General features: G+C 40.5%; 2 protein-coding genes across 3 annotated transcripts; one reads left to right on the top strand and one right to left on the bottom strand.

Moving 5' to 3' along the window:
- Nucleotides 1-5,828: 5,828 nt before the first annotated feature.
- Nucleotides 5,829-7,375, bottom strand: Or69a (Odorant receptor 69a). Its single transcript, XM_002048410.3, has 3 exons — nt 6,374-7,375; nt 6,159-6,314; nt 5,829-6,099 (listed from the first exon to the last, which is right to left on the bottom strand). Exons 1-3 carry the CDS (start codon nt 7,361-7,363, stop codon nt 6,049-6,051), a joined length of 1,197 nt encoding a protein of 398 aa, XP_002048446.1. The 5' UTR covers nt 7,364-7,375; the 3' UTR covers nt 5,829-6,048.
- A 9,293-nt stretch (nt 7,376-16,668) lies between these two features.
- On the top strand, nt 16,669-20,681 carry LOC26531384 (uncharacterized). 2 transcript variants are annotated; one of them, XM_015176251.3, is made up of 3 exons: nt 16,669-17,374; nt 17,436-20,395; nt 20,464-20,681. In XM_015176251.3, the coding sequence occupies exons 1-3, from the start codon at nt 16,897-16,899 to the stop codon at nt 20,518-20,520; spliced, it is 3,495 nt and encodes a 1,164-aa protein (XP_015031737.1). In that variant the 5' UTR covers nt 16,669-16,896; the 3' UTR covers nt 20,521-20,681. The 2 variants fall into 2 exon arrangements, with proteins under 2 accessions (XP_015031737.1, XP_015031738.1); XM_015176252.3 differs by lacking the exon at nt 16,669-17,374 and having other exon boundaries at nt 17,397-20,395; nt 20,464-20,677.
- The last annotated feature ends 5,480 nt before the right edge of the window (nt 20,682-26,161 follow it).

Here is a 26,161-nt window from a genome sequence, read left to right as displayed (position 1 = left end):
CCGTCTGCCTGTCTGTCTGTCTGTTATATAAAAAGCAAAATAATTGGCGTGTCAGACATTTTGTTACGCCCAATTTAAGTGCTTCCGCCTTTGCATGGTAGTCAAGCTCTTTCCCACGGGCTGCAGGAGCAGTCGACTGCCAGCAAGTGCACTCACTAGACTAGACGAGATGAGATCGAGGGTCGAAAGTCACACCAAATTCGTTAGGGGGAATTGAATTTCTGCAAGGAGTATTTAAATGGTTCCACACTATGCAACATTAAACGCATATAATATGCATTTTCAAAAAACTTGCTCTCAGCAAGTAAAGAAACTGGCACTAATTGTGCAAACCATTTTCCTAGCAAGCAAATCAAATTTTATTAAACCGGAGCACAAAGTAATAGTTGCCATTTAGTATATCGATTTCAATGAGTCCTGTGAAGTTTCTATGGAGAAATCGATTCTGTGGCTGATATGCAGAGCCTTCAGTTAAAATTTAATTAATTTGCGACTTGTTGATGTTTTAATTAAATATTGTGATTAAAAATTCCGGTAATGCTGTGATACGCATAAACAAGTTTATTTATTGGGAAGCCATTTATTAATATCCTTCCCTTTTTTCTTGTTTTCATTAATCAAGTGCGTGCAGTCAACATATTGACATTGTCGCCATTCATAATTTTCTCCGAACTAAATTTAAATGCATCCGTCCGTTCAAAATAATTAATTTCCATAACAAAATTCACGTTAATTAAATGCCAAAATAGGCAAACGAATGCACATTTAAATGTAAATAAATAATTGTGCCATTATGCGTTTGGATCGAGACAATTAATGCAATTAAGATCGATTAAGGGCAATGAAAAAAAAAAAACACGCACATTTAACATATATATTAAATAATAAAGTAGTTTAACCATTAAGGTGATTTTCATAATTAACCATCAATTGAATTGTGATCAAACTTTTTACTAGTGACAGCAGCGAATGCGAGTATATAATATAGTTTATTATGGTGAAAGGATACTAGAATACATGATATTTACATTCAATTCGCAGAATCTTAAACTCTTATCTAAATTAAGTGGTATTTATATTTATAACAGAATTTAATCGCAAGTTTTTATAGAATTCTTTCTTCGGCGTTTTTGCTACACTAACGAGTATTTTAAATTCCAGCACAATTTTTGGTGTTCGAAAAACAAACCGTTTGCGAGTTTGCATGTGACGCCAACATTTAACAGGCAAGCCATGTAATTACCAATACACACACATCAAGCTATATGCGCATGCATGTACGTATAGAACAGTTTACACACACACACACACACACACATGTCGTTACAACTCTGCGCACTTCCGCTTAAAACCTTTTACTTCCGGTTTGCAATGCAGTTAAAATGTATACAACAAGCGAAAGAAATCGGTAAGCACCAAATACTCAAACTTTTCGCATTGCATGTAGCACGCATAGGCAAATTTGCTGCACAACTTTTTCTTTATTGTGTTAAAATGTGTAATATAAAAAAAAAAATATAAATATATACAAATAAAACAAAATTCATAAATATGACGTTGATATGTGATTGCCTGAAAGTATGCCACAGATATCGAGCTTGCTGTCTGCTCCACATCGCATTATCGTCTGTGAGTTACGGCGACAAAAAGCAATCAATTTTTAATTTGTGTTTAATTAAAAAATGCAGCAGGCCCGTAATTTAAATTGTGTAACGCCTTATGGACGCAACGAGCCAGTTGCCGCCAGGCGTGCAACCCAGAGCCAGCCATGTCAATAATGCATGGGGGCGATGTCGAAAGTTAGCCGGCGCTTAAATGACAGCAACCAAAATCTGGTTTTGTTGCAATCAATCATGGCCGGTGCCAACGCCAGTTTCAGCTGCAAGCTCGCACAACCAAACACCATTCCATACGGTGATGCATCGTCAGCGGTAATTGGAAATAGGTGGCGTTCTGATGGTGCCGCGGTCAATGCCTGCTACTGCCACAACCGCTGTATTGTGGTTGCAAACTCAAAGAGTTTCGCATGACACGATGTGTCGGGCTCTCATTCATGTTGATGACTTTATTAGCGTACCATGCGGCGTATGAGTAGTGTTCGAATAATGAGCATTGAATCAATGAACAACTGATGTTAACAAGCGCCTAAATTTTAAACGTGCTATTATTTTAATTTATTTATTATATTTTGTGCAACAAAACAATTGTTTAGATTTGACTTAAACGTTGAAATTCGAGTTACCTGTTGCCAGAGATTAACTCTGAAACAGTTTGACTTCTGCAATCCAGTCAAAGCTTTGGCAAATTATGTGCCATAAATAATTCGGCTCGCCTGAGTGAGCCATTGAAAAATTCCATTAACGTTAATGCGAACGCGCCTGTCGCTAAAAATGTCACAAACATGAAATTTAATAATTCTAATTTGTTAAATTTATGAAGTTTATTACTTGTTTAATAGACATAAATGCTGTGATGCCGATGCCAGCCCGCCGTGCGGTCCACATTGTTTTGAATTCATCGTTCCAGAACCGAGAGCTACCCTGCACCACAACGACAAAACTCCACGCAACAGCAACAGCAACAGCAGGCGGCCAAATAGGTACATCCGTGCATAAAGCGGCATATACATAAATATATTTTTTTTTAAATCGACGACGTTTTTATACACTTACATGAACGTTTATAAGCATGACGATTATATTATTGGAACGTTTCCCAGATGTACCTGACAAATACGCGTAAATATATCGAAATTAGGCAGATATTTTAGTAAAATATTATAATTAATTTTCCAGCCCATATCTATCCCATAAAATCCCTAAAGATATTAGAGTAAATTAACTTCGGTCACATTGTCATTGTATATTTACTTTTTTCTCATGATATTTTTTTTTGTTAGCTCTCGCATCTCATGACTTTCTCCGCAGTGGGGATATATATAAATATATATGTTTTTTTTTTGTTTTCTAACGCGACGTCATGGCACATTTGGAGCTTAGGGGAGTCTGTAGTTGGCCACGTGCGGAAATGTCTCTAAATTGTGTGTAAAAATTTTGGCTTCTCGTTATTTGTTTTGTTTTCTCTTAGTGAAACGCTGACACCATATGGCCCCTGCAGATAAGGCTAAGTAATTGATGGACAGTGTGAAAGTCAAATGCAAACCAAAATGGTTTTCCATACCAGAGTACATAAATAAATACATATGTGCATTAGCTGGGAGTACATAAATAAACACATACATACGCATTAACCTAGTGTATTTGGCAGCATTAAATAAATGTGGACTTATGCGCCGAGTGCCTGTCATCGATGTGTCTTATGTTTTTCCTGACTTTCTTACTAACTGCTTAAAATTTAAAAACTTATTCTTCAGTATCTTATGAATTCAATAAAGCCTTTCAGCTTCTCCTGATTTGATTATAAATATTATATTACCTTACCTTACCTTATATTATATTATATTACCTTATCTTACCCTACTTAAGCTATTATCTTTCTCTCCCTCCCACTCTCTCTCTCTCTCTCTCTCTCTCTCTCTCTCTCTCTCTCTCTATCTCTCTCTCTCTTTGACTTATTCCCCTCTTTCTCTAACTGGCTCTCAATTTCTTTTTTTATTTCATTGACGCGCATATATAAAAGACAGCTCATGCTACTAATTAATGTCTATGAACTATGTGGGCATACATTTTTTGGGTAAGTTCATATTTACATATACATTTATACATAAAGGTCGTGTTACTTTACATAACATAGGCACTAATTAAAGCGCCTAGCGTTAACTGACTAAATTTTAGCTCTACTTTCCCGCAGATGATTAGCGTTAGTTTAGTATACGCCAGCAGCTGAGGTTAATTTCCTTTATCTGTAGACTCGTTTAAAGTTTTAGTACGAAATTGAGACATGTTCTTTGACTACATTTTGCGGCTTACTTAAGCGGCACAGTTTTTGGGGTAGGCAAGGGAATGTTCTGCGCAACAGTATCCTGTCCTAAAACTCATGTACTGTAACGAGCCGACTTTGTTTGCTTAAAACTTATCAAGGCCATTGCAAGTGGATGGCTGAGAGCGGCGAGCCACCGCAGCCGGGCAGCAAAATGCTTCAAGCTGCATTGATCTGGCCCATCTCAGGGCATAGTCAACTGTTATAGCCACTGTCGATTTTGTGTACCCTCTGTATATGGGCATGAACAAAATGCACTCTGCATCTATATGCATGTGTGCATGTGTGTGTGCATGTGTGCCTGTTCTCTTAGGAGGGGTTGCCTGGTCATTTCACTTGATTGGGCAATTTGTAACAGTGCATTGTCTAAACACCCAAAAGCTGATGGCTAAATTAACTGGCACACATTGCATTTTGTGTGTTGGTTTTCTCTATGCGCCCCACAATACCCATAAGAAATCAGAATATTGAAGCTGAAAGCACTTATTAAAGTGTACAACCACTGGGCTTATGTGCTAAGTAGTTAAGGACAACACAAAACTGTTCCTATGAATTAGGAAATTCACAATTAAAGATTAAAATCTCGATTATTAATTCACGCAATAACATAAACTTTATTCTACACATATTCACCATGGGCTCCATATTATTTTGCACTAGCTTGTAGTCTGTATTTCTTACTCTTCGTTTTTTAGCTATTGAGGTTTCCTGAATATAAATGGAACCAGAGTCACGCAAACAAGGCTACATATATAGGCTCGGCTTTATTAATGAAGAATATATATACTTAATGCACAATTGCAGAGCTTCAACCTATTCCTCCCAATGCATTTGGAAAAAGTACAGGGTATTAATCAACTGAATTGCTTGCCATAATCATATTGCTCCAAAATTGCAGTTTAGAAAATCAGATGCTTATGTTAGCGGAAAATGCTTCATCTTTTTAATGTTAAATTGCAGATGCTAAAGCCATGAAAGTTTGAGCAAAACCATAAATTCTAACTTAGTTCCGTGAGTGCGCATAGTAAATGGCATACACAGGACTATCCATGGTCATGCCCAGGCGCAACTAAAAGCTGTCAACAAGGGCAAAATACAATAAATATGCGCGGCTTATGATTAATGATTTACGCAAACAAGAAGCAACAAAAAAAAACACACACACACACACAAAGAGGAAAAAATGCCTAAAACATTGCGAGCAGCTTGTGCGCCTAAAAGCAGGCAACGTCCAACGTCAACAGCCAACGGCTATGTGGCTGCGGCTTTCAGTTTGTTTAGCTTTGCAGGCAGCGTAGCGTGTATTAAGGGAATTAAAATGTTATTATATAAAATAAAAGTGAGGACCAGACCATGAGCGGGGACGAGCTGCAAGTGGGTAATGCTGGGGTGCGAAGTGGGCAATGCTGACGCTGGGGCCAGCCACTGATCCCGGATAACGACGCGATAATCACACCCAGCACAACCACCACAGTCAACACAGCTCCTACATGACAGACGGAGGGACAGTCGGACAGACAGCCGGACAGATAGACGGACATAATAACAGGCAGGTGACTTGTACATAATTCCCAATTTTTACTTTTCTCGTCCTTTGTGAAGAACTTAATTTTACGCTTTTGCATTCCATGCTAACGTAAATAACCGAGGGTCACAGGACAAGCCCGACTCTGCTACAAGCACAAGCAAATGAAATTTGAGAACTTCACTTGCGCTAACTGAAAGCTACCCAGCAGCCTTTTGAGTTGATCCAATTTTAATAAGTTTGCTCCCTGTTTGGCAGCCACTCAGCGCATTAAAGCAAAAATAAACCTTATAGATGAAAAAAGCTATATTTGACAACAGCATTGGCCAATTGGGCATATGCGAAAGAGCAAGTACAAGCTACGAAATTTGTTTATTTATTTACAGAATTCTTACAATATTTATTTTGCAGATTCGGGATTTGAGAAGTGACTCTGGCTTATAGAACTTTAAACGTTGTCTTTCCTTAGTGAAATTTTCATTGACTGTTGCTGCACTAGCCTCTTCCAATTAGTGCCCTTCTATGTGACTCTCATGACTTCCATTATGGCCTGAAAATATGCCTCAGCAGACGCTGTAGATTAACTATATCATAGCACGCACAAAAGTAAAAAGCTGATAGGAAAATTTCAACATCTGCCGAAAAAGTACATGCATAAGTTTTACATAAATATATTAATAATACACATACTTACGGCCATATAAGTAGCCATAGAAACGGGCGTGAATTTGTAAGCGCGCAGCACTCGCGACTCGCAGGAGCGCATCATAAAAAAGAGCAGCATCTTTCTATAAACCAAATCGCCGTCGTACCAATTGTTGTAGAAGGCAGCAGGGAGCAGTTTGTCGCTCTGCAAGCACATAATCCGTGATGTGGATAGTTTATCTTTTGTAGCTAAAATCAACTTACCGCCGAGGTGAGCTCGGTGCCATTGTAACAAATGAAGAGCGTAAAGACCAAAAAGGAAAGCAGTCCCACGGAGTATTTAAAGGTTGAGGCCAAACTGATCATAACCATGGCAAAGGCCATCAGGCAGATGGCAATCGTAGATGTTGTGAAATTGATCAGGAACGTAAAATTAAAGATGTCATTGATTTTGTCCGCAATGCACAGCAGGCGGCTATGGTAGGAAATCAATACCTTGAGATGCTCATTAGCACCAGGTTGTCTAGCATCCAGATAGTACAGACCATTGGCCAAGGCATCGAAATGCAGCCGCATTTGAGTAATGAAAAAACACAACAAAAACTGGCTGATCATAATAAAGGCAACGCCCACCAGTGAGGACAGTGCCTGGCATAGATACGCTGCGATGAAGCTTATAGATGAATCCGGAGCGGCCAGTAGCTGCCAGGGATACCAGGTATTGCTCTGGTACTGGTATCTGACATGCTGCGATTCTGCTAGCAGCTCATACAGCAACTGCACAACGGGCAAAGCATTGTAGTAGCCATACGCAGAGATGAAGAATATGGCCGTGTATCTCATCAGGCGCGTCGACTTCTCAAAGTAGTACTCAATACGATAGACGCGACTTTGGATGCCTCGATTGGGATACAGCTGTTGCAAGTCGGCCAACATGCACTCAATATCACTGCGATATTGCAGCAGCATCCACATATTACAGGCACCAACCAACGTCAGGCCCATTACGCTGCAGGTCTCCGAAATCTGTGCTACAATCGTGCTAAGCTTATCGTACTGTGACTCGGCCATGAACAGATAGACGACCATGCCCAAGTTTTGATAGATCAGATTTAAGGCACCAAATCGAAACCACAGACGCTGAGCCAATGTCTGATGAACACGTGGCATTTCGCTGCCAAACCACTCGTAGCAACGCATCATAGCCAGTCGGCAGCCAATGTCCGGATAGTGCATGAAGTCCTTTAGCCGCATGATGAACCACTCGTCAAGTTTGTGCCAGCCTAGTTAAGGCTGGGGCAGCTTTTATAGCATTTTTTTTTTCCGAAGCGTCGGCATTTGCGAATAATCAAAGCGCTCGTTATATAATTTTCCTAGCCTTTGAAATTGAGCAATTTGTACGGTTCTCTTAGACAATTTTTAATGAGCTCCTGGGAATGAGCATCTGATCGATTCGATTGCTTGGTTATAATCATTATAATTAGTACTAATAGCCGACAAGAAAAAATGACCCACAGCTGCCATCAGTTTTCAACAATTCCCACAAAATATCCTTTTTCTTTCTTTTTTCTTTTTTTGCAACTTGTCCAATTTGCATGAACTTTTAGTCAAGGCTGCAAACACTTTAAATATTAATATAAAAAGCCAAACCGAAGTACTTTTAAATATTTAATATTTCTATTTGCTGTTTGGTAAGTGTTCAAGTTTCGTCTCTTGTGAAAAATTGCAAAAGTTCTGAGAGCACTGCGCAGATTTATCACCGTTGCTGCTTTTAGCCATGGCTTAAGTCTGGTATCTGCCATAATAGAAACGTAACTGGCCGCCGTCATTTTGCCTGGCACGAAAAGATATGGAATGCAGGTGCACATTTATAAAATGGGCTTGTACTGTAAACACAATTATAACCAATGGATAAGATATTTTAATTTCAGTATCGTTTTCCTTCTTGTTTTATTCGCTTGCTGCTTAGTTTTTCACTCTACATATAATATTTCGATTCTTATTCGCATAAAAATCGATTCGCTTAGATTGGCCTTGGGACAAGGTTGCTAGCTGTTTACTTTCTATATACAAGACGGACAAAAATTGTCCAGATTTAACTTTTTTACCACGTTCCCGTCGTGACAATTTTAAATCGGTTTATCGAATAAAGAACTCAAATTTGGAATCAACGGGGCAGAAATCATATTAGTCTTGTGAGAATCTCAAATCTCTCGCTTTGACCCGCACTTTTCATCCAAGAGCGACGGAAAAAATGAAAATGGGGTTGAAAACGATCCGATAGCGAACAAAATTTTTTTATAATTTCCGTTAAGTTCCATAGTTTCGAATAGAATATCCAAATTCATTAAGTTCTTTAGAAGGGCTTTGAAAATAATTTGGAAGCAAATCGAACAAAAACTAAAAGAATCGCTCGAAAAATCGTTGATCGCATTTTCCATCGCGGAGGACTACATTTGATGAAAAATGAAAAAAAAACACCTTTCATGAATTTTTCCATGTCTCTTTGGAAATGAGCTAACAACCAAAGCTTCGCCCATTCATTCTTTGATCACCAATTATCAAATCAAAATCAAATGATTTTGAACAACTTTTATTGATCTGTTTTCCGGCAGAGCAACAAAACTGAAAACTTTGCCCAAAAAGAATTTTTTTAATGGCATTTTCCAGATTGGTTTTGTTTGGTTATTTGACTACTTTTGGAATCTTAACTTTCTAGTTTTCGCGGTTTTGACCGTGGATTGACCACCAATCATGTCAGTCAGTCAGTCAGTCAGGACAAGTAGTTTTTATATAGAAAAACAAAACAGAAACTTAAAGGCAAATTTATCACTATATTCTTTTGATCAGGTTTGTTTGATTGTGGGTTCGTGTTTGTGCATTTGTAGGTTTTCTTTCAGGTGCTGCGTGCACTGAAAAGCTTGTGACAAGCAAATAACGAAGACAGTCGCTTGTTTATTTCTTTTATATTTGTGTCAACCTCATCATGTGATGCCTTTAAGCTGGCTATCAGTCTTTTATATTTAGCTCGCATCTGTTTGCCAGCAGCGCTGGCTGGCATCATTGTGCGCCTATTCCTTTAAACGTCTGTGCCTGTCTGTGTGTGTGTGCTTGTGTGCGAGCTTGTACACTCCATTTCCGCCGGAAGCTTTGTGCCAAACAGTCAGATTCGGCGCGCACTCGTATATGTTTCGTACTTACCGTTTGATGCCTTGTTTATTTCTTTGTTTATGGCCATTCTTGTTTTTATGGTTGCCTCCTTTTCTTTTTTTTTTGTTCTTTGTCCCACCGCAACTTTCTGATTGTCGCTTTTATATTTATGTGGTTTGTACGGTTGAGCCTCATATGGTAAGTCTATGGGTTGTGTGAGGCAAGTCTATGTCTATGGATTTTCCTTGTCTTGGCCCATTTGCTTTATGCTTCAGTTATTGTACTTCTTTATCCTTGTGAATTCGTTAGTGTTTATTGTTTTTTTTTTTCTTTTTTTTCGCGTCACCTCTCGTCGGTCGTTTGTTGTGGTAATTAAACTTTGATTGCTTTCAAATTGTTTTTATTGATTGACAGAGTTAACTTCAATTTTAGCCGAATGCTTCCTTTTAACGAATTCTGCTTGATCGACAATTTCAGTGGAAATTCCGTTAGCATTTTTCGACTGAAAGCAATTTAAAACAATTGTTGCTGTCATTCGAAACGATAATTAAACTAACAATTTGTGCCAAAACAGTAAATTAAAATGTAATTTCAATTTCAATCATAGAGCTCAAGAAGAGAACTGTATGAAATCAATTTAAAACTTGTGTTTTCTTAATTCCATAAAATATGTTCAATATTCTTACTACAAAATCCTATAAAATATAAAATATTCAGCTGCATAATTATTTAGTTAAATTAATGTTATATATCTTATTCTAGTTAGTTTTACTTTCAGGCCTCTAGTTGAATTTAAGAGCTCTATACTTATTCTCTATTGATTCCAATTGGGCTGTTGCAATTTTCGCATTATATGAAAAGAAGCTGATGCTTTCAGCCACTTTGGACGCCATTTGGCCAACAATATGTGCTCAACGTGTGCCATGGCCAAAATAAACTGAGCGCCGAATATTTGGCAACGGCAACAATATTGTTCTGGCCAAATATACTTGCCCCATAGATAGATCTTGAGTGCGGCACGTACACAACGTCAATTGCCAGGACTCTGCTCAAGCTCAAATCGAGCGGCAGCTGCGCGAAATAGACAATCTAAATTATAACCAAGCGAAGGCGGGCGGCATAACGGCGATTGAAGGCGGCGGGAGTGTGAGTAATAGTTTTGGCTGGCAGCGGGTCCGCCTGGAATTTATGGACCCAGTCCAGCCAAGTGCTACTAGCCTGGTAGTCACTTTGAATACTTGGCAGCCAATGGCAACGGCATCCATCTTGGGCACTGACAACTGTAAAGAAGTGCGTCCAACTGTTGGATTTATCGATCCGCTCGCCGAGGGCAGCCTTTTAAACTAATTAGGCTCGGGCCAACAGTCAAGCATGCCCATGGCAAACACATGCTACTAATTTAGAGTAGAATTCTGAAATTAACGTGCTTGTTTTTGGCCGCAGCTTAAATAAATTGCCAAAATACTTAGATTCGGTTAGGTCCGGTCGACAGTCAGCGTATGACCCATTTCAGACCCTGGTCAGTAGCAATAAATTCAATCGAAACTAAATTTCAAGCGGCAACTTTTGTTTGCGTTGTTTACAAGATTGTTCAGAGCCCTATCCATTCTTCCCATTATCCCCCATATATTTTACCTTCTCCTACTCACCAGTAAGCTCGGCTGGGAAATTTATGTGCATCGCCCATGAAAATTAAACGTTTTTTTTTTTCAGTTTACGAGTAGCACAGCTGCTTCAACTTTCAACTTGGGAACTATTCTGGAAAATAGTGTGAAAATAGTGTGGAAAAATTGTTTTTGCTGCCGCTCACAAAATTTAAATTTTTTTTTTTTTTTTTTTTTTTTTTTTTTTTTTTAATTTGGTTTATTTTGCGCTGGAATCGATCAGTGCCTTCTGATCTCTACCAAGCGGAGTTAAGGGTATAGTGTATAGTTATTATTTAATAACTTAAATGATAATTACAGACTTAAAAATATATAACAATAATGGGAAAGGGATGTTTAAGTGATGTGCCTCGTTGGTAGGTCGTCGGGGTGTAGCCTTCGGAGGCGCCTCTCACTGATGGGCTCAGCCAGGGCCCTTGCGGCCGCGTTCGGATGCTGCACCAATTTGTCGGAGTATCGGCTGCTGAAGAAGTTGAGCTGATCTCCGACCTTTGTTAGGCGGAGATCGCGTTCGATGGCGTCTGTTGTTACGTACCATGGCAGGCCACCAACCTTGCGTGCTGCCTTGGCTTGGACCACTCTTATGCGACGGAGCTGGTGTGCTGATGCCGTGCCCCAAACTTGGATCGCATATGTCCAGATAGGCGTTACCATCGTTTTGATAAGCAGTGTCTTCGTGGATATGTGCAGCTTGCTTTGAGGCTTTAGTAGCCAATCGAGCTTTTGAAGTCTTCTCAGGCATTTTGCTCTCGTTGCTGCGATGTGAGGCCCCCATATGAGCCTTCGATCCAGGTGGACACCCAAGTAGCAGAAAGAGTTGGTCTGCTCAATGGTTCGTCCATCGAACCGTAGCCCCTGGCAGCTGTATGGGCGCAGCGTAAAAGTGACGCAGGCGGACTTGGCACAGTTTATAGCGATGTTCCACATAGCTGTCCAGGTTTCGATCTGCAGCAGCCAGTCCTGCACTGCACTTGTAGCAGCTTGCAGATTTTTGTGGGAGGCTAGGAAGGCAGTGTCGTCCGCATATGTTGCCACCAGCAGTCTCGCAGGGCTGAGGTCTTCATTGCTTTGTCCTTGTGTGGGCAGGTCCGCCGTATACAGCGTGTACAGCATCGGACCGAGGACGCTGCCTTGTGGGACACCTGCTCTGATGCCCTTAATTGCCGACCTTTGGTCTTTAACGGCCACTTTAAAGGTGCGTCCTGCCAGAAAGGAGCTAAGGATGCTGAAGTATGGCGCTGGGAGTATCAGTTTGATCTTGAACAGAAGACCATCGTGCCAGACCTTGTCAAACGCTTGTTTGACATCGAGGAAAACGCCGACGCAGTATTGCTTCTGCTCAAAAGCTTCTAGTACGTGTTTTACTGCCCGGTGGACCTGCTCGGGGCAGCCGTGAGACTTTCTGAAGCCAAACTGATGATCCGGGACCAGGCGCGTGACCTCGTCGAGTTCTAAGAGACGGCTTAGCAGAAGTCGCTCAAAGACTTTTGAGAGCGTCGGCAGAAGGCTTATAGGGCGGTAGGACTCAAGTTGAGTTAGCGGCTTACCGGGTTTGGCGATCATCACAATTTTCGCATGTTTCCATTGCTTCGGGAAGTGGCCAAGGCGGAGCATGGAGTTGAAAATTGTGGCGAGCGCCATGACTCCTTTGCGTGGGAGAGCCTTAGCTGCTCTGTTGTCGATTTCGTCGCATCCTGGGGTCTTCTTTAGCTCAAGCATTTTCAGCTGTGTCCCGATTTCCGCGGGGGAGATGCTTCTTATCGGGAGAGCCATCTGCAGTGGAGCGTCCAGTGACTCGGCTACTTTACGGCGCTGTGCAACGTCTGCGAAGTCGAATGGCTTGAAGGTTGTCTCCAAGTAGTCAGCAAACGCGTTGGCCTTTTCCTCGTCCGATCGGAGCCAGAGGCCAGAGTGGTCCGTGATCGGGGAGGTAAAAACTGGTTGCCTCTTAATGCTTCTGGTGAGCTTCCACACTGAAAAGGTGCTGTTGCCGTCATGCCCAGTTGTTTCGAGGAAGCTGTCTAGATTTTCCGTTCGAGTCCTAGCCAGCAGTCGTCTGAGCCGGTTGGACGCGCTTACCATTTCTGCCTTGGTAGAGAGGTCTCCGTTGCGGATGTACAGCCTCCTTAGACGTCTTTTGTCGGCAAGGAGACTCCTGGCTTCAGGGCTTAGTAGGGACCTTCTGAAGGTACGAGAGTGAGGCAGGGTTTGCGGGGCTGCACGTCTAGCAGCTTCCGTAATTTTCGCTGTGAGGTGGTCAACGTAGCTCTCCAGTTCACTTGCCGTATTTATGGTGACGTTGAGCTCTAATGTGTCCTCGAGGCAGGCCCGGTATACTCCCAAGTTAGAGCGCGGCGGGAGCATTTTGCGGATTCCAACTTCCCACTTGGGAGTCTCCTCGAGCTCAATCAGTAATGGGAGGTGATCCGACGTCAGGTCAAGGAGGCTTCGTATTCGCAGCTGTTCCTGTCTGAATCCCTTGTAGAGCCCGAAGTCAAGTGCACTTGGTGTTGCAGTAGCCCTATATGGGTAGCACGTTGCCTCTCCAGTGGCTATGACTTCGATGCCTTCATTCTCAATGGCAGAGAAGAGCGTTCTCCCTCGGGGGCACATGCGGTAGTTTCCCCACCAGCGATGTTTGGCGTTCCAGTCTCCTCCTGCCAGGAATTTGGGGCCAAGCTGGTCGAAAAGGGCTCGAAAGTGTGCCTCAGTCACTCTCAAGGCCGGAGGGCAGTATACAGAGGCGAGATTGAAGTCGCCTCTGCTGGATCCGAGTCGGATAGCAGCAGCTTGCATATGCCAGTGGCAGGATGACTCAAGTGAGTGGTGCGACAAGGACGACCTGATCAATATTGCTGCTCCTCCATGTTGGCTGTTATCTGGGTGGTTGGCGGTGTGGAGAGTGTAGCCTGGCACTCTGAGGGTGATTCGAGAGCAGAAGTGAGTCTCCGTGAGCAGAAACACATCGATGTGGTGGAGTTCGATGAAGGCTGTGATCTCATTCGCCTTCGAAAAGACTCCGTTGGCGTTCCATAGTGCTATCCTGAGGGAGCTCATTTTAGGCACTGTTATTTTTGGCGCTAGTGTGCATTAGCGCTTGTAAAAGAGTCTGTATGAGAGACATCAGTTGGTCGAATCTGGCGAACATTTGCTTCATCATGAGCTCAAGGGCTGAGTTGGGGCAGTTGTCGGCAACAGGTTGCGATTGGCTGGGAGTACTGCCAGTGTTCCTTCTGCGAGACGATGAGCGGGCACTGCGCTCTGCGGGCTGGGTACCGCGGAGGACGCTGGCAAAGGATTGTTGGCCAGGCACGAAGCTGCAGGCAGGAGCGGCTGTTTTGGGGCGGGGATCTCTGGAGCGGCTTGCATCTCTGCCATTTGCCTTGTGCTGGTTTTTCTGCTGGAAAGCATATTGCAGGTACTTCTTGCAGCCTTTGAAGTTTGCTGCGTGTGCTTCTCCACAGTGGTGACAACACCGATTCTCGTCCTTGCCAAGTGTGCACTCGTTGCTTGGATGGTTGTCCCCACACTCCTTGCACACATAGTGTCTCGAGCAGTAAGATTTTGTGTGCCCGTACTCTTGGCATCTGTTGCATTGTACAGGGCCCGACGTCTTGCGAGGCTTCTCCCACGAAACTTTGTGCCTGCATAGTACTGTTATTGATTTGACAAGGTTATTGTTCTCCGCTTTCCTCAGGTCAACAAATCTCATATTTAGAGGTTCGTTATTGACTCTGCTACGCGGGGTATATATGCGGACAACGTGGTGCCCCTTTTCTGCCAATTGCGCTGAAATATCTTCGGATGCGACCTCGTGGTGGATATTTCGTAGAACTATGCGGTACGGCCGGTCTTCTGCAAGCTGGTGGTGGTGAAACAGGCAGCCGTTCTCGCGAAGGTGCCTTGCCAGCGTTCGGTATTCGTCTGAGTTGCGGCATTGGACGATGCAGTCGCCAGAATTAAGCGATCTGACGGTGTAAGTGTCCGCGCCTAGGACGCTGTCTAGTTCCTTGCAGAACTTGGTGAAACTGAGGACGTTTGGCACAGTTATTCTCGGCACCTTAGAGGCAGGCCGCTCATTGGGAGGCGCCGTCTGGGTGGGTTGCGGGTGTGCGGCAAGCTTTTTATTTGCCGTTTGTTGCCTGCTGGCCCTTGCGCGAGCTGCGTGCGAGGTGGATGGCCTATCATCTACATCCTCGTCGGCGCAAGCTTCCTTGTTGGTGGCTAGTTCTACTTCCGTGTCCATGTCGCTTTCCTCTTCGTCACAGAGGGCCGCAAACCGGTTTTGGCTGGCTTTCTTGGTTTCGGTGGTGCTCGCCTTCTTACGGGCGATACGGGGGGAGAGATTGCCACCTTCTCTTTTTGTGGCCTTAAACCATTGACCTTGCCAAGTACGTGAAGTCTTGGGCGGGTAATTATTCAAAAACGCGTGGAGATCCGGGCTTGTAGCAGGATTCGCGCCAGGAATGGACGGGATTGCGGGGCCTTGGGAGCTGATGCCATGTGCGAGGGACGACGTTACCGTAGTCGTTCCTAGGGAGCAGGCAGTTGTGGTGATGCACGACGTGGTGAGTAGCGTAGTACCCCCGCACAGCGAGATGTATGGCGGTAGCACATTATCCGACGGGTTGTATATAGGTGACGCAGGATAGTCGGGGATGAGTGGATTCGGCTTGTTGGACGCCATTAGGTGAGATGTTGACCAAAATTTACTAGCTGCACTTATTTACAAAAATCTCCAGTATTTTTGTGAAAAGTGACTTTGGTGAACGGGGAGCGAAAACGGTGACTGGAAAGTGTCAGCACTGTCACGGTCAGTGACTGACTTGCCAGCACTGATTGTTCTCCTATTGGCTAGTGCTTTACTTGTGTTAGTGAGTCTAGGCAAAAGCTCTCTCGCGAAAGCTCTGCTCACTCACACGCACTCACACACACTACAGCTGAGTTAAGGCGATCAGCTGAGCGCAGTTTGAGCTTAGCAAAAGCTTGCTCTCTTACGCTCGCACGCGGTTGCACTTTTGTGTAAAAAAAAAATTTAAATGTTTATATATGTTTATATATATATATAGTTTAGCTGCCAGAGGCAGCACAATTGTTTTTTTTTCGCGCTCTGCAGGCGCGATTTGTTTGTTAAGCCCTGGGGCGGGCTTAGTTAGTGTCACTGTCACTTTTGGTTTGTTTTTTGCCTGGGATGCACTGAACATACACACGCACGGGAATGCACAGAAAACACGACCGATCTCCGCGGAAGTTCAAGGCGAATTGAAAATTTAAATTAAGATTAATTATACCATTACACAGTATGGAATTTATTTGTTTTTATTGCATTTATTTGGATCTGCCAAAACATTTTCCTATACTTTAATTTATATGCCTAACAGCATAAAAGTATATTTATGAAATCACCTGGAGCGCGCTCTCAGACTCTCTCAGAGCTGAAGAAGCGAAGCCCTCACCTAATAAGAGTATAAAATGCCTTATCATATTAGTATTTAACGTGCAGAAAATATAAATTGAGTATCATTTAACTCTCTTAACTCTTTTGTGGTCTTAAAAAACGCATAAACAAAAAATAGAAACCAGTCTGTGGTATAAGAAAATGTTTTTCCAGTTTATGTTATGATTATGATATGTGATCATATATTCCAATCCCTCAGTGTCTCTTTAACGCTTGCTCTCCAGCTCTTTCTCTATATTTATGGAATGTATTCGCCAAGTGTTTTTTCAGTTTTCATCAAACCGGCAACAGCTTAACACGCTAAGCGACAGTGCTGCGAAATAAGTACAAAATATATATGTATACCGTGCTCTGATGTGTCATGCAGTGATATCGTTGTTGATAAGAATTTATTTTTAAATTTGCTCATATATTGCTTATAAATTTGCCTGCAATTAAGTGCATGCAATAAAATATTAAACAAATAATTCAAAGTAAATCCTACTAGCTACGCACAACTGACACTTAGGCACAATATGTCCAAATCAAACATTTTGCAATTAAATACCTATTGTATTTTTAAAATACTCGATCAGATTAGAATCAATTGTGAAACATCTAAAATAAGGGATAGATTGGATATATTTACATACGCAGATCTCGTAAGTTTTGCGCTTGCCTGTGAATGGTTTCGCGATGCTGTTTGGGTATGGGACCCCCGTTTTTACGAACGCCTCGAGATCGAGCAAACTTATTTAAATAGATCTTCATATGTCATCGTTGATTTTGCCAAACATTATAAGCTACTGCAGCATTCAAAGCAGAAAGATAAAGATACATTTTGGAAAACGTTCATGGATGCACTTAGATTCAATACCAACTTAGAAGGTGTCAGATTGATTTATAATATTAAAGATATGTATTACAGTGAGCATGGTACTATATTCGACATGCTCATACGTGCACTGCAAGACAATTGCAGTAACATTAAGTCATTGGTAATTGATATGTTAGGTATGTTTTGTATAAGCTAACTACAAAATTATAGGTACACAACTATCTTTTGCACTTCCAGGGTATTCCATAAGTAGTTTGCAACAGTTCCGTAACCTTGAGCACCTTCAATTAAATGTAAGAGTCGATGCTATGGAGTTGGTTGAGTACTGCGAATCCAATCCAAACTTGACAAGATTGGAGGTAATGAGTAATGATATTTATGGAAAGCTAACTGACATTATGCCGTATTGCAATCAATTGGAGACACTCGCATTTAAAGTGAAGAGTGACTTTGACGACTCTGAATATACACCGGTAGCTAAATTGCCAAAATTATGTGATCTGCGAATAGAAGGAAATCACGAAGTTGGTTCCCTGAATACGCTTTTCAATGCATTAGCTAAAAATGAACAAACAAATCTTACAAAGCTTAAGATTGATAAAGCCAACATCGATTATGATGAGATTGCCGAAGTGTTAAGAATACAAACACTACAAAAATGCAGGTTCAACGGAAATAAGGGCCTTGTTATAAAAATTGACTCAATAAGTTTCGATCAAAGGTTGGCAAAACTAACTTTATACTTTAAAAAGGAACTTGACGCTGCCAATTTGGCTGATTTGGGTAGTTTAATAAATATAACAAACTTACTCATTGTTGGAAGGCACAAGATCGGTACATTAGCAAAACTCTTTACGAGGATAGCTGAGCGAAAATCGCCGAAGCTTGAACAGTTGATAACTTTGTCAGATATGGAATTTGATGAAGATGGAGATAGTGATGAAGATATTCAGTTCAATTTTTTCTCGGAGCCAATTACTTACCTGAATAATGAAGAGATCATCGAGGTCTTAAAAATAAAATCTCTAAATGTTTTAGATTGTCAAATCGATGATCATCGGGCTATTGAATTTCCAACCCGATTGGCTAAAGTTAAAAGAATATCCATAAAAAAATGCGGAGGCGGATCCTTGGCAAATCTTTTCCAAGCATTTGCATTACAAGAATGCGCGAAACTTACAATTTTATCCATTTCGGGTTTCCCACTCGATCACAATGAGATTTTTGAAATTGGAAGAATTCAATCTTTAGCTCGGCTGACTTGCGGATTTATCGATTTGAAAAGCATTAATTATCTGACACCACTGAATAATCTCGAAATACTTAAGATAAACTCACAGCATCAGCTCAACAAAGTTTCGGAAGCAGTTTTGAATCTGTTCATATCATGTAATGGGAATATTAGTATACTTTATGAAAACAATTGCATAAGTATGGATAAAAATGGGCGAGCACTAACCATAACAATGCGTGAAAGTACATGTTCTGCAGATTTTGAACCTCTATCAAATATGCCCAAATTACCAATTCTAATAATAGATGGAAAATATAAGCTAAACTCACTAGCCCCACTGATAAAAGCATTTGCCACAAAACGATCTACGGTTCTTCAGAAATTGTGTATTGAAATCGATCCCATTGATTATAATGAAGTTAAGCAAATTTCTCAAATTAAAACCTTAAGGTATTTAGAATGCGAATTCTCCGATCTTGAAAGCATTAAACTCTTGCGACATTTAGCCAATCTTGAAGTATTGAAAATACATTCGGAGCACGATCTGCGTGATATAGCAGAAGGTGTTCTAAATGTTTTTATGGGAGGGGCAAATGAAATATCTGTTTTTTGTTTGTGTCGAGAGATTACGTTTAATAAAAGTCTCCGTAAGCTTACAATTTCAAACATTTCCTACTTTTGTGAAGTCTTCGACGCCCAAGAGTATGTTGTGCTAGCTGAACTGCCAAATCTTGGCACGTTGCATATAAAAGGAGAGCACAAAATAGGCTCATTCAAATATTTCTTCCAAGCACTTGCTGCAAGAGAATGCTCAGCTCTTCGGGAGATAAGCGTAAATAGACGGAATGATGTGTTAGGACATTTTCGAATACAAACATTTAATTATGAAGAATCAAAAGAATTAGTCAAAATATTGACCCTAAAGAAACTAAAATGCGGCTTTTCAGACGGGAAGAGCCTTGAGCTCTTGTCGCTGCTAACAGACCTTGAGGAACTTGAAATAACAACCTATCCAGAAGGTTCCCTCATACAGTTCCTGCACTCATTAGTTTTACGAGAATCGTCGAAACTTCAATGCTTAGTCATAAAAGGCAAATCTCTTACTTGTGAAGAAACTGCCCATGTGGCAAGAGTTAAGTCCCTAAGGAGATTAGAATGTGGATTCGTCGATGGAAAAAATATTGAATTACTGGCCCAACTGAATCAATTGAAAGAACTTATAATAAGGAATCTTGAACGAGACTCAATGTCGCGACTCTTTCATGTGTTTGCTGCTACAGAACCCAAAACTCTTCAACTCTTGAATGTAAAAAGTACACCCATATCATATATTGACACTGAGGCTATTGTGCAAATTCAAAGCCTACGAAGCTTGCATTGTGAATTCGCTGAGATAAAAAGCATAGAACTTTTAGTTAAATTACCACAGCTTAAAGACCTTACCATTAAATTTGATGAGTCTGAAGGTGAAGAAATCAAACGTCTCGCGCAGTTAAATATGTTAACTGATCTTCAAATAACATCACCAAACGTTGGATCACTTACTGAACTCTTCAAAGGAATATCGCTAAAGCCAACCAAGCCAATCTTACAAAGCCTGGTTATTCAAGATAATAATGTAGACCTAGAAGAGTTTCAAGAAATAATAAAGGTGAAATCCCTACGACGACTAAAATGTGGGTTTATCGACAAAGAATGCTTTCAAGAATTGCGATATTTCGAAAATCTAGAAGTGCTTGAAATAACATCATATCATAACTCTGATGAAATTTCGCAAATCCTTTTGCGGATTTTCCAATTTTGCTTCAAGCTAAAAGTCATAGATTTACGTTATGGCACTCAATTCGTTAATCTGCAGTTCTTTAGAGAAGCTTTAAAGATTCTCAGAGAAATAAGAAATCCAATTGAACAGGGTCCACTACAGTTGCGCATTCCATTCTTTGAAGGCCTAACGCTGGAGCAAGTGAGTGTATATAAGTATAAACTTGAATCAGACGAAGTTATAAACTCTATTTCGTTTTTTTCTTTCAGATTGAGATAGCTGATGAAGCGTATTTGATTATATCTAGATTTATAGATGATTCATAATGTGCTTACTTTTAAGATTGAGCTAGAATTTAGTTTCGCACGTTATTTATTGTAAATAGATTATATTTACTCGATCTTATTTTAATTACATTACAATGTTTAAAAGGAGATCAAATAATATATGCTGTTTGCTTCTGAGCTTGTGTTGACACATAATCTAATTACTTAATAAGCCAATTTTTTACTATTCATTAAGTTTGTTGGAGCATCAATGGAAATGTCATTCTCAATCGCAATCTCTCGGATTTAATTAAACTAATTCAACAGAGAAACAATTGAAGTTGGCAACAGAAAGTCAAAATTGTAGTCGATGGAAAGTAGGAGGCGGTCGCACCTTTGGATGCCAATAAATTTGTTGCTAATTACGTAACGAAAGTACGTAATTGATGCCGGCCTTTAAGCTGCTGTATGCTCAAAATGTTGCCGCCAGTTGAAAATCCTTTTTTATACAGATCAAAGGATATGCAGACATAGCTTTTATACCCTTTTACTAACATCTAACGAGCATGTAAATCACGCACCAGCACACTCGCAAACAGGCTTTACCCAGATACACATACGTCAAGAACTGAATATATATATACACAAGTCGAGGCATAAATCACAATTTCTTAGCCATTAAGACGAAACCGCAAAGATTTGCGGCACTTCTAAAGTTGATGATGAAGCGAAAGCGTCGGGCTTTGGCTCCTAAGCGTCATGGGCCTGGAATTCAAATGGTTGGGGGCATGAGTTCGGGGCGTGTGGCAGGGACGGCAAAGAATGCAAACCTCAAACACTGCCACAAACTAAAAGTTTCACTTGAAATGTTGTTAATCGTAAATGATATCGTGGTGTGCTAACCGGATGAGGTGCAGTGTATATTAAATAATAATAAGGAATAATATAAATAAGGACAGCCAAAACTGTCTTCTATCTATTGCATATCTAATTGGAATTCTCCACAATCATATATTATCCAAGTAAGCTTTAACCGAAAAATTTCTCTCAGTGTAAAGACCAAAGTCATGGCTCAACAATTTCTTGCTTGTTGCTAACAGGACAAGAGCCGTCACGACATTTTGAAGAAGCCAACAAAAATTTTTGGCACTCGCGACCTTAGATACATTTGTATATGCGACCGCAGCTGAGTATAAGGATCCGGGGCAGCGTTTTACACATAGATATACATTCGTATACACATAATTTTCGAATCGCAGTCGCGGTTAGTTGTAATGTATGGCAAATGTTTTATATCAAATGCCGAATTAGCTACTTTACGAGTCACTGAAGTTGCTTTCGCTACAAATCGCTGGATCTTAAAGTATGTCATGGCATTTGCTCGGTATGTGAAGACTTTAATTTGCTTTCACTTTACCAAATAGCCGCAAATAAATTCCGGGTCCATTCTTTTGGCGGCATGAGGCAAGAGCAACCAGTAAATTACATCTGCACGACGCTCTCCCAAACCCGCTAACAAATTGCTATGGCATTTTGCTGAGTTGGCCATGGAGCTGAGGTTGGTGTGTGCCCAAAAGTAGGCAGCAGTTGGTAGGCGTCTAGCTACCTGCAATTTCCTACACTTTATTTCACACTTGGCCCCAAACGGAGAACACATAAGGTGTGTCCATTTTATCTTGTTGGCCCCCCAAATGCTGTAACATCGAGTGAAAAACTTTTCTCGGCTGTTTTTGCTTTTGCTTTTAGTTCGCCTACTTAGTTACTTACCAACGACCCAGTTACACTTTCTAGCACTTTACGCCACCTGGCCATAGATAAAGGGGTGTGTGTGTGTATGTGTGTGTGCGTGTGTGTGGGTGTCTGGTTATATGTGAAGTAATTCAACTATTGCGGCTGCATTTGTTGCTGCCAGCCTGAGAACAAGATAAATTAGGCAAAAGTAGTTTGGACAACGGGGCGTCTACGCTTCGAAGTCCCAAAAAAATATGGTTTATTTTGGAGAGGACAATCTTGTAAATGTCGTTTTTAATTTTTCTGTCAAATTAACCACAAATTCTTTTTAAATTATATATCAACTGCTAGGCCTTAATGTATCAATATCAACAGTATCCTTTTAACAGAAATACTTTTAAAAATTTCTCTTATAATTTTGTATTTTCAATTTTGTTTTTGAGACTAGAAATATTTTCCCGCAAGCATACAGCTTGTTGGTTGAGCTCTTGACTTTGTTGATGAAAATCAATTTATATTTAGTTTTCTAATATTTGAAATATTTACCCACTCGTCGCATTATGCCAAGCAGCACCAAGAAGTCATTTTCTGAGCACATTTTTAGCCAAAATACTTTGACCAAAAGTTTTCAAGTCTGACCAAGTGTTTATTCGTGCATTGAGAACGGCTTTCAATGCAAATGATTTTCATTTGAAGTGCTTCCACCTTGACTCTAGTTTCTTGTTGACTTTAGTGCATGTGTTCAAAAAGTTTTATTGCATTTGATTATTATTTTACTATATAGAAATAAACCATTTTTTACCTTTTATAGTAAAGGGAGGGAAAGGATTTTACTTGAAATTTCGGAACGTTATGAAACCTTTGAAGCTACCTGAACGCATTTTGCATTTACACACTTATCCTTGCCGCAGGCTTGCAGCTTATTATCCTTGTAATAATAGCGCAGTTGGCTGTTTTGTGCCACTTTGTTGCACAGGTAGAAATAATTTTCAGAAATTATATATGACCACTTAGGTTGTCATTAACGTTAACGACCTGGCCAAGAAGCAATGGAAAAAAGCCAGGCATGTTGAGGGCATTATGAAATGCTTAACAGCACGACTAAGTGGCAAACCGGCAAGCTTGTGAATTTTTTGGGGGCCTCCAGTCGGCGGATTGGTGGCAGTGCTTGTACTGTGCTTGGGTAATCCAAAATTAATGGCCTGTCAGTCAGACAGGCCACCATGCCACCACGCCATAGCCAACCGCCAACAGCGAACAGGCAACAGCCACGTGTTTGGCCTTTCGACGCCTGTGTTGGCCCGCTGCAATTTTGGCTCATTTCGGCTGCAGCTTGGCGGCCACTTACAACTGCAAGTTCTGCTACATCCTGTCTTTGTGTAAATTTCCGCTTCCTTTTGGTGAGTGTTTGCTGGCTGCAAGAGTCGAACCAGTCCGGAGCCGCTTAATCGAAAACGTATGAATGTAGCACAGGCCCAGGACAAGGCCCATTCCAGGATACTCTCGAGCAGCGCGGAACGGGCATCTGCAGGCAAAGCCGCAGCACTCACTGCACTTAAGTCCTTTTCATATTGCTCTTTTTTTTCGGTACGTATCCTCCAACGGGCGGAGGACATAATGCTGGAATAGCAGTCAAGTTATTACAAGCGCCAAAAAAATATTTTCACTTAAGTAGCTGCCAGTATTTTGCTCAATTTATTTCAACATCGAGCTCTTTTTAATTTCGCACACAATTTCTGTACTATTTTTTGAAGTGTGTGTGGTTTCTGTGGTGCTCTTTTCAATTTTACGTTTCAAATAAAGCTCTTTTGTGCAGCGAAAATATTTACACAGTGTCAAAAGGGTTTTCTATAATTGAACGCCTCTTCAAGTTGTAGTATTTATTAACTACAAGTATTTTATTTACTCTATATTTGTGTTTAATAAGAAATATAGATATAAATACATTTAAATGGAAAAGACTTAAATAAAAAAACACAAAAGAATCTCTTTTAGCATTATAAACAATGATAGCTAGCTATCAAAATTCCAATATTACAAAATTATTTCCGTTTGGAATTATCATATCGTATTATATTATCATACCTTATAGCTTTCAGCTTTCAGGAAATAATTAGATAATATTTTTATTCCTGTAAAAAGGTCATGAATTTTAGAAGAAACGTCCCATACTCTACCATAAACTAATGATTGTGACGTGGTTTTATTGCTATAGGAGTCAAACGCTAACCCGACATAATACGGGCTTGCTAACAGGTAACAGGAATAGTTGGGCTGATATTTGCTCAAGATACCTCAGATACATCAGATAAGTTTTCCATACAATAAGGCATATCCCAAGCGAGTCCTGCCCTTGACTATAAGATTAATGTTTCTGTAGCTGGGTCTTAGTTGAAGTTGGGTTTCAGTTGAAGCTGATTTCAATCGAAGCTGGGTTTTAGTTGAAGCTGCATTGCGGCCCGGTACAGATGGTGTATGGGTATTGTTCGCTTAAATATATGAATAATGATCCTGAATGAGAATGAGAAGAACAAGCTGTATCCATTGATATGTCAACAGAAATGCAGTGTCAGTGCGACTTCTAGGGAGGCTTAACGACATGTACCCTGCTAAATACCTTGTTTACACATACATTTTGCATGCTTTTAACCAATTTTCCTGGGTAAATTGTATAAAAATACTTACTTATACTATCTTACATAATCACTGCATTCATATATGTGTATAGGATACTTTTTTGCATCAAATTGTGAGTGCCAACGAAATGTTTTTCAAGCATTTAATTGTATATGAAGCCTTTTTGTGTGTCGAGCACGCAGCCATGTGCGAAACAGTCCAAATTGAGGCCCCTAGCTGCAAGTCTTGGTAGTTTGTTTATCTTATTGTAAGTGTACAAAAGCCATTTCCAAAATTGTAAAGCTTCAAAGGGTAAATTTTAGCTTTAAGCGAAATTATTTAGTATTGCCTTCAAAGTTGTGCTGGGTATGCAATATTCGAGCATGAAATCGATATGAAAATCAAATGCTGAAATATGGTTTACCCTAGATGTGAGCAGTCATGTGCATTTCGGCATTTAGCAATGTGTGAAAATGAATTCATTTTACTAATTGAAATGCTGCAGTCAACCATTTTATTTGAACATTGTGTTTTTTTTTTTTTTTTTTTTACTTATTTTTAACAAAAATAACAACACGTGAAAGTGTTTCTTATGATTTATGCATAAAAATAAAAATCGCATATATTTATTGCAATATAAAAGCAACTAGTATCAATCTTATAGTCGGGTGCAACCGAATACACAATACTCTATTCAAATACTCTCCTGGGGGCTGTCTACCTAAACCACAAAGCATTTTTTTCCATATAAAATTTTGCATTTCAAAGTAGAACACATTAAATGCAACTGAAAAACTCAAAATAATTATAAAAATATGTTTAAAGTTGACTTAGCACTCAAAACTAACTCTCTAGAGTCGGCTGTTAATTCCCATAATGGACAGTTTTATACGTCACTAAAGTGCCATTCAGTAAAAGCGAATGTAGAAGCTTTAAAGAAGGTGTTTATCATATTTCAATAGATGTGCGCTTTCGTTGTGTGTAAATCAAATGTAATGAGATACAGTAACAGTTACAAGCAGAATTTTACGGCCTCCATTGTTGCCGAGAGAATCGAATTGTGGACGCTTGGGGGGTGGTCATAAAATTATGAGACGTTTGCGAAACGAGTGACCCATAAAATATCACGTATACGCACAGCACAGAAAACCGACAGACAGACAGACAGACAATCGGTCGGGTGGCGCACATACAAGAACACACGTAACTGGCGTTGATACTAGATGCGCTTTTATGATTTGTGGCATAATGCCAGCCAACCGAGAAGCAGCTGATTGTAAATCTATGCGGGCAACCGATCCCTAGGCTGTTGCCTGCGGTGCGGTTATTGCTGCTAGGGGTCAGCGCATGGCCT

This window comes from Drosophila virilis, chromosome 3 (assembly GCF_030788295.1).
Source record: "Drosophila virilis strain 15010-1051.87 chromosome 3, Dvir_AGI_RSII-ME, whole genome shotgun sequence".
Classification (NCBI taxonomy): domain Eukaryota; kingdom Metazoa; phylum Arthropoda; class Insecta; order Diptera; family Drosophilidae; genus Drosophila; species Drosophila virilis.
Note: the sequence above shows the minus strand (reverse complement) of the source record. Positions and strands in the feature narration are given on the sequence as shown.

What these genes read in the sequence shown, in the direction of transcription:
- Or69a (XM_002048410.3), bottom strand. Translation starts at nt 7,363, where the DNA reads ATGCGGCTAAAGGACTTCATGCACTATCCGGACATTGGCTGCCGACTG. An exon ending in GCACCGAGCTCACCTCGGCG is followed by an intron (nt 6,315 to 6,373) that starts GTAAGTTGATTT and finishes ATGTGCTTGCAG; the next exon opens with AGCGACAAACTGCTCCCTGC. An exon ending in CTATGGCTACTTATATGGCC is followed by an intron (nt 6,100 to 6,158) that starts GTAAGTATGTGT and finishes CTTTTTCGGCAG; the next exon opens with ATGTTGAAATTTTCCTATCA.
- LOC26531384 (XM_015176251.3), top strand. Translation starts at nt 16,897, where the DNA reads ATGTCCAAATCAAACATTTTGCAATTAAATACCTATTGTATTTTTAAA. An exon ending in ATTGGTAATTGATATGTTAG is followed by an intron (nt 17,375 to 17,435) that starts GTATGTTTTGTA and finishes TTGCACTTCCAG; the next exon opens with GGTATTCCATAAGTAGTTTG. An exon ending in AAGGCCTAACGCTGGAGCAA is followed by an intron (nt 20,396 to 20,463) that starts GTGAGTGTATAT and finishes TTTTTCTTTCAG; the next exon opens with ATTGAGATAGCTGATGAAGC.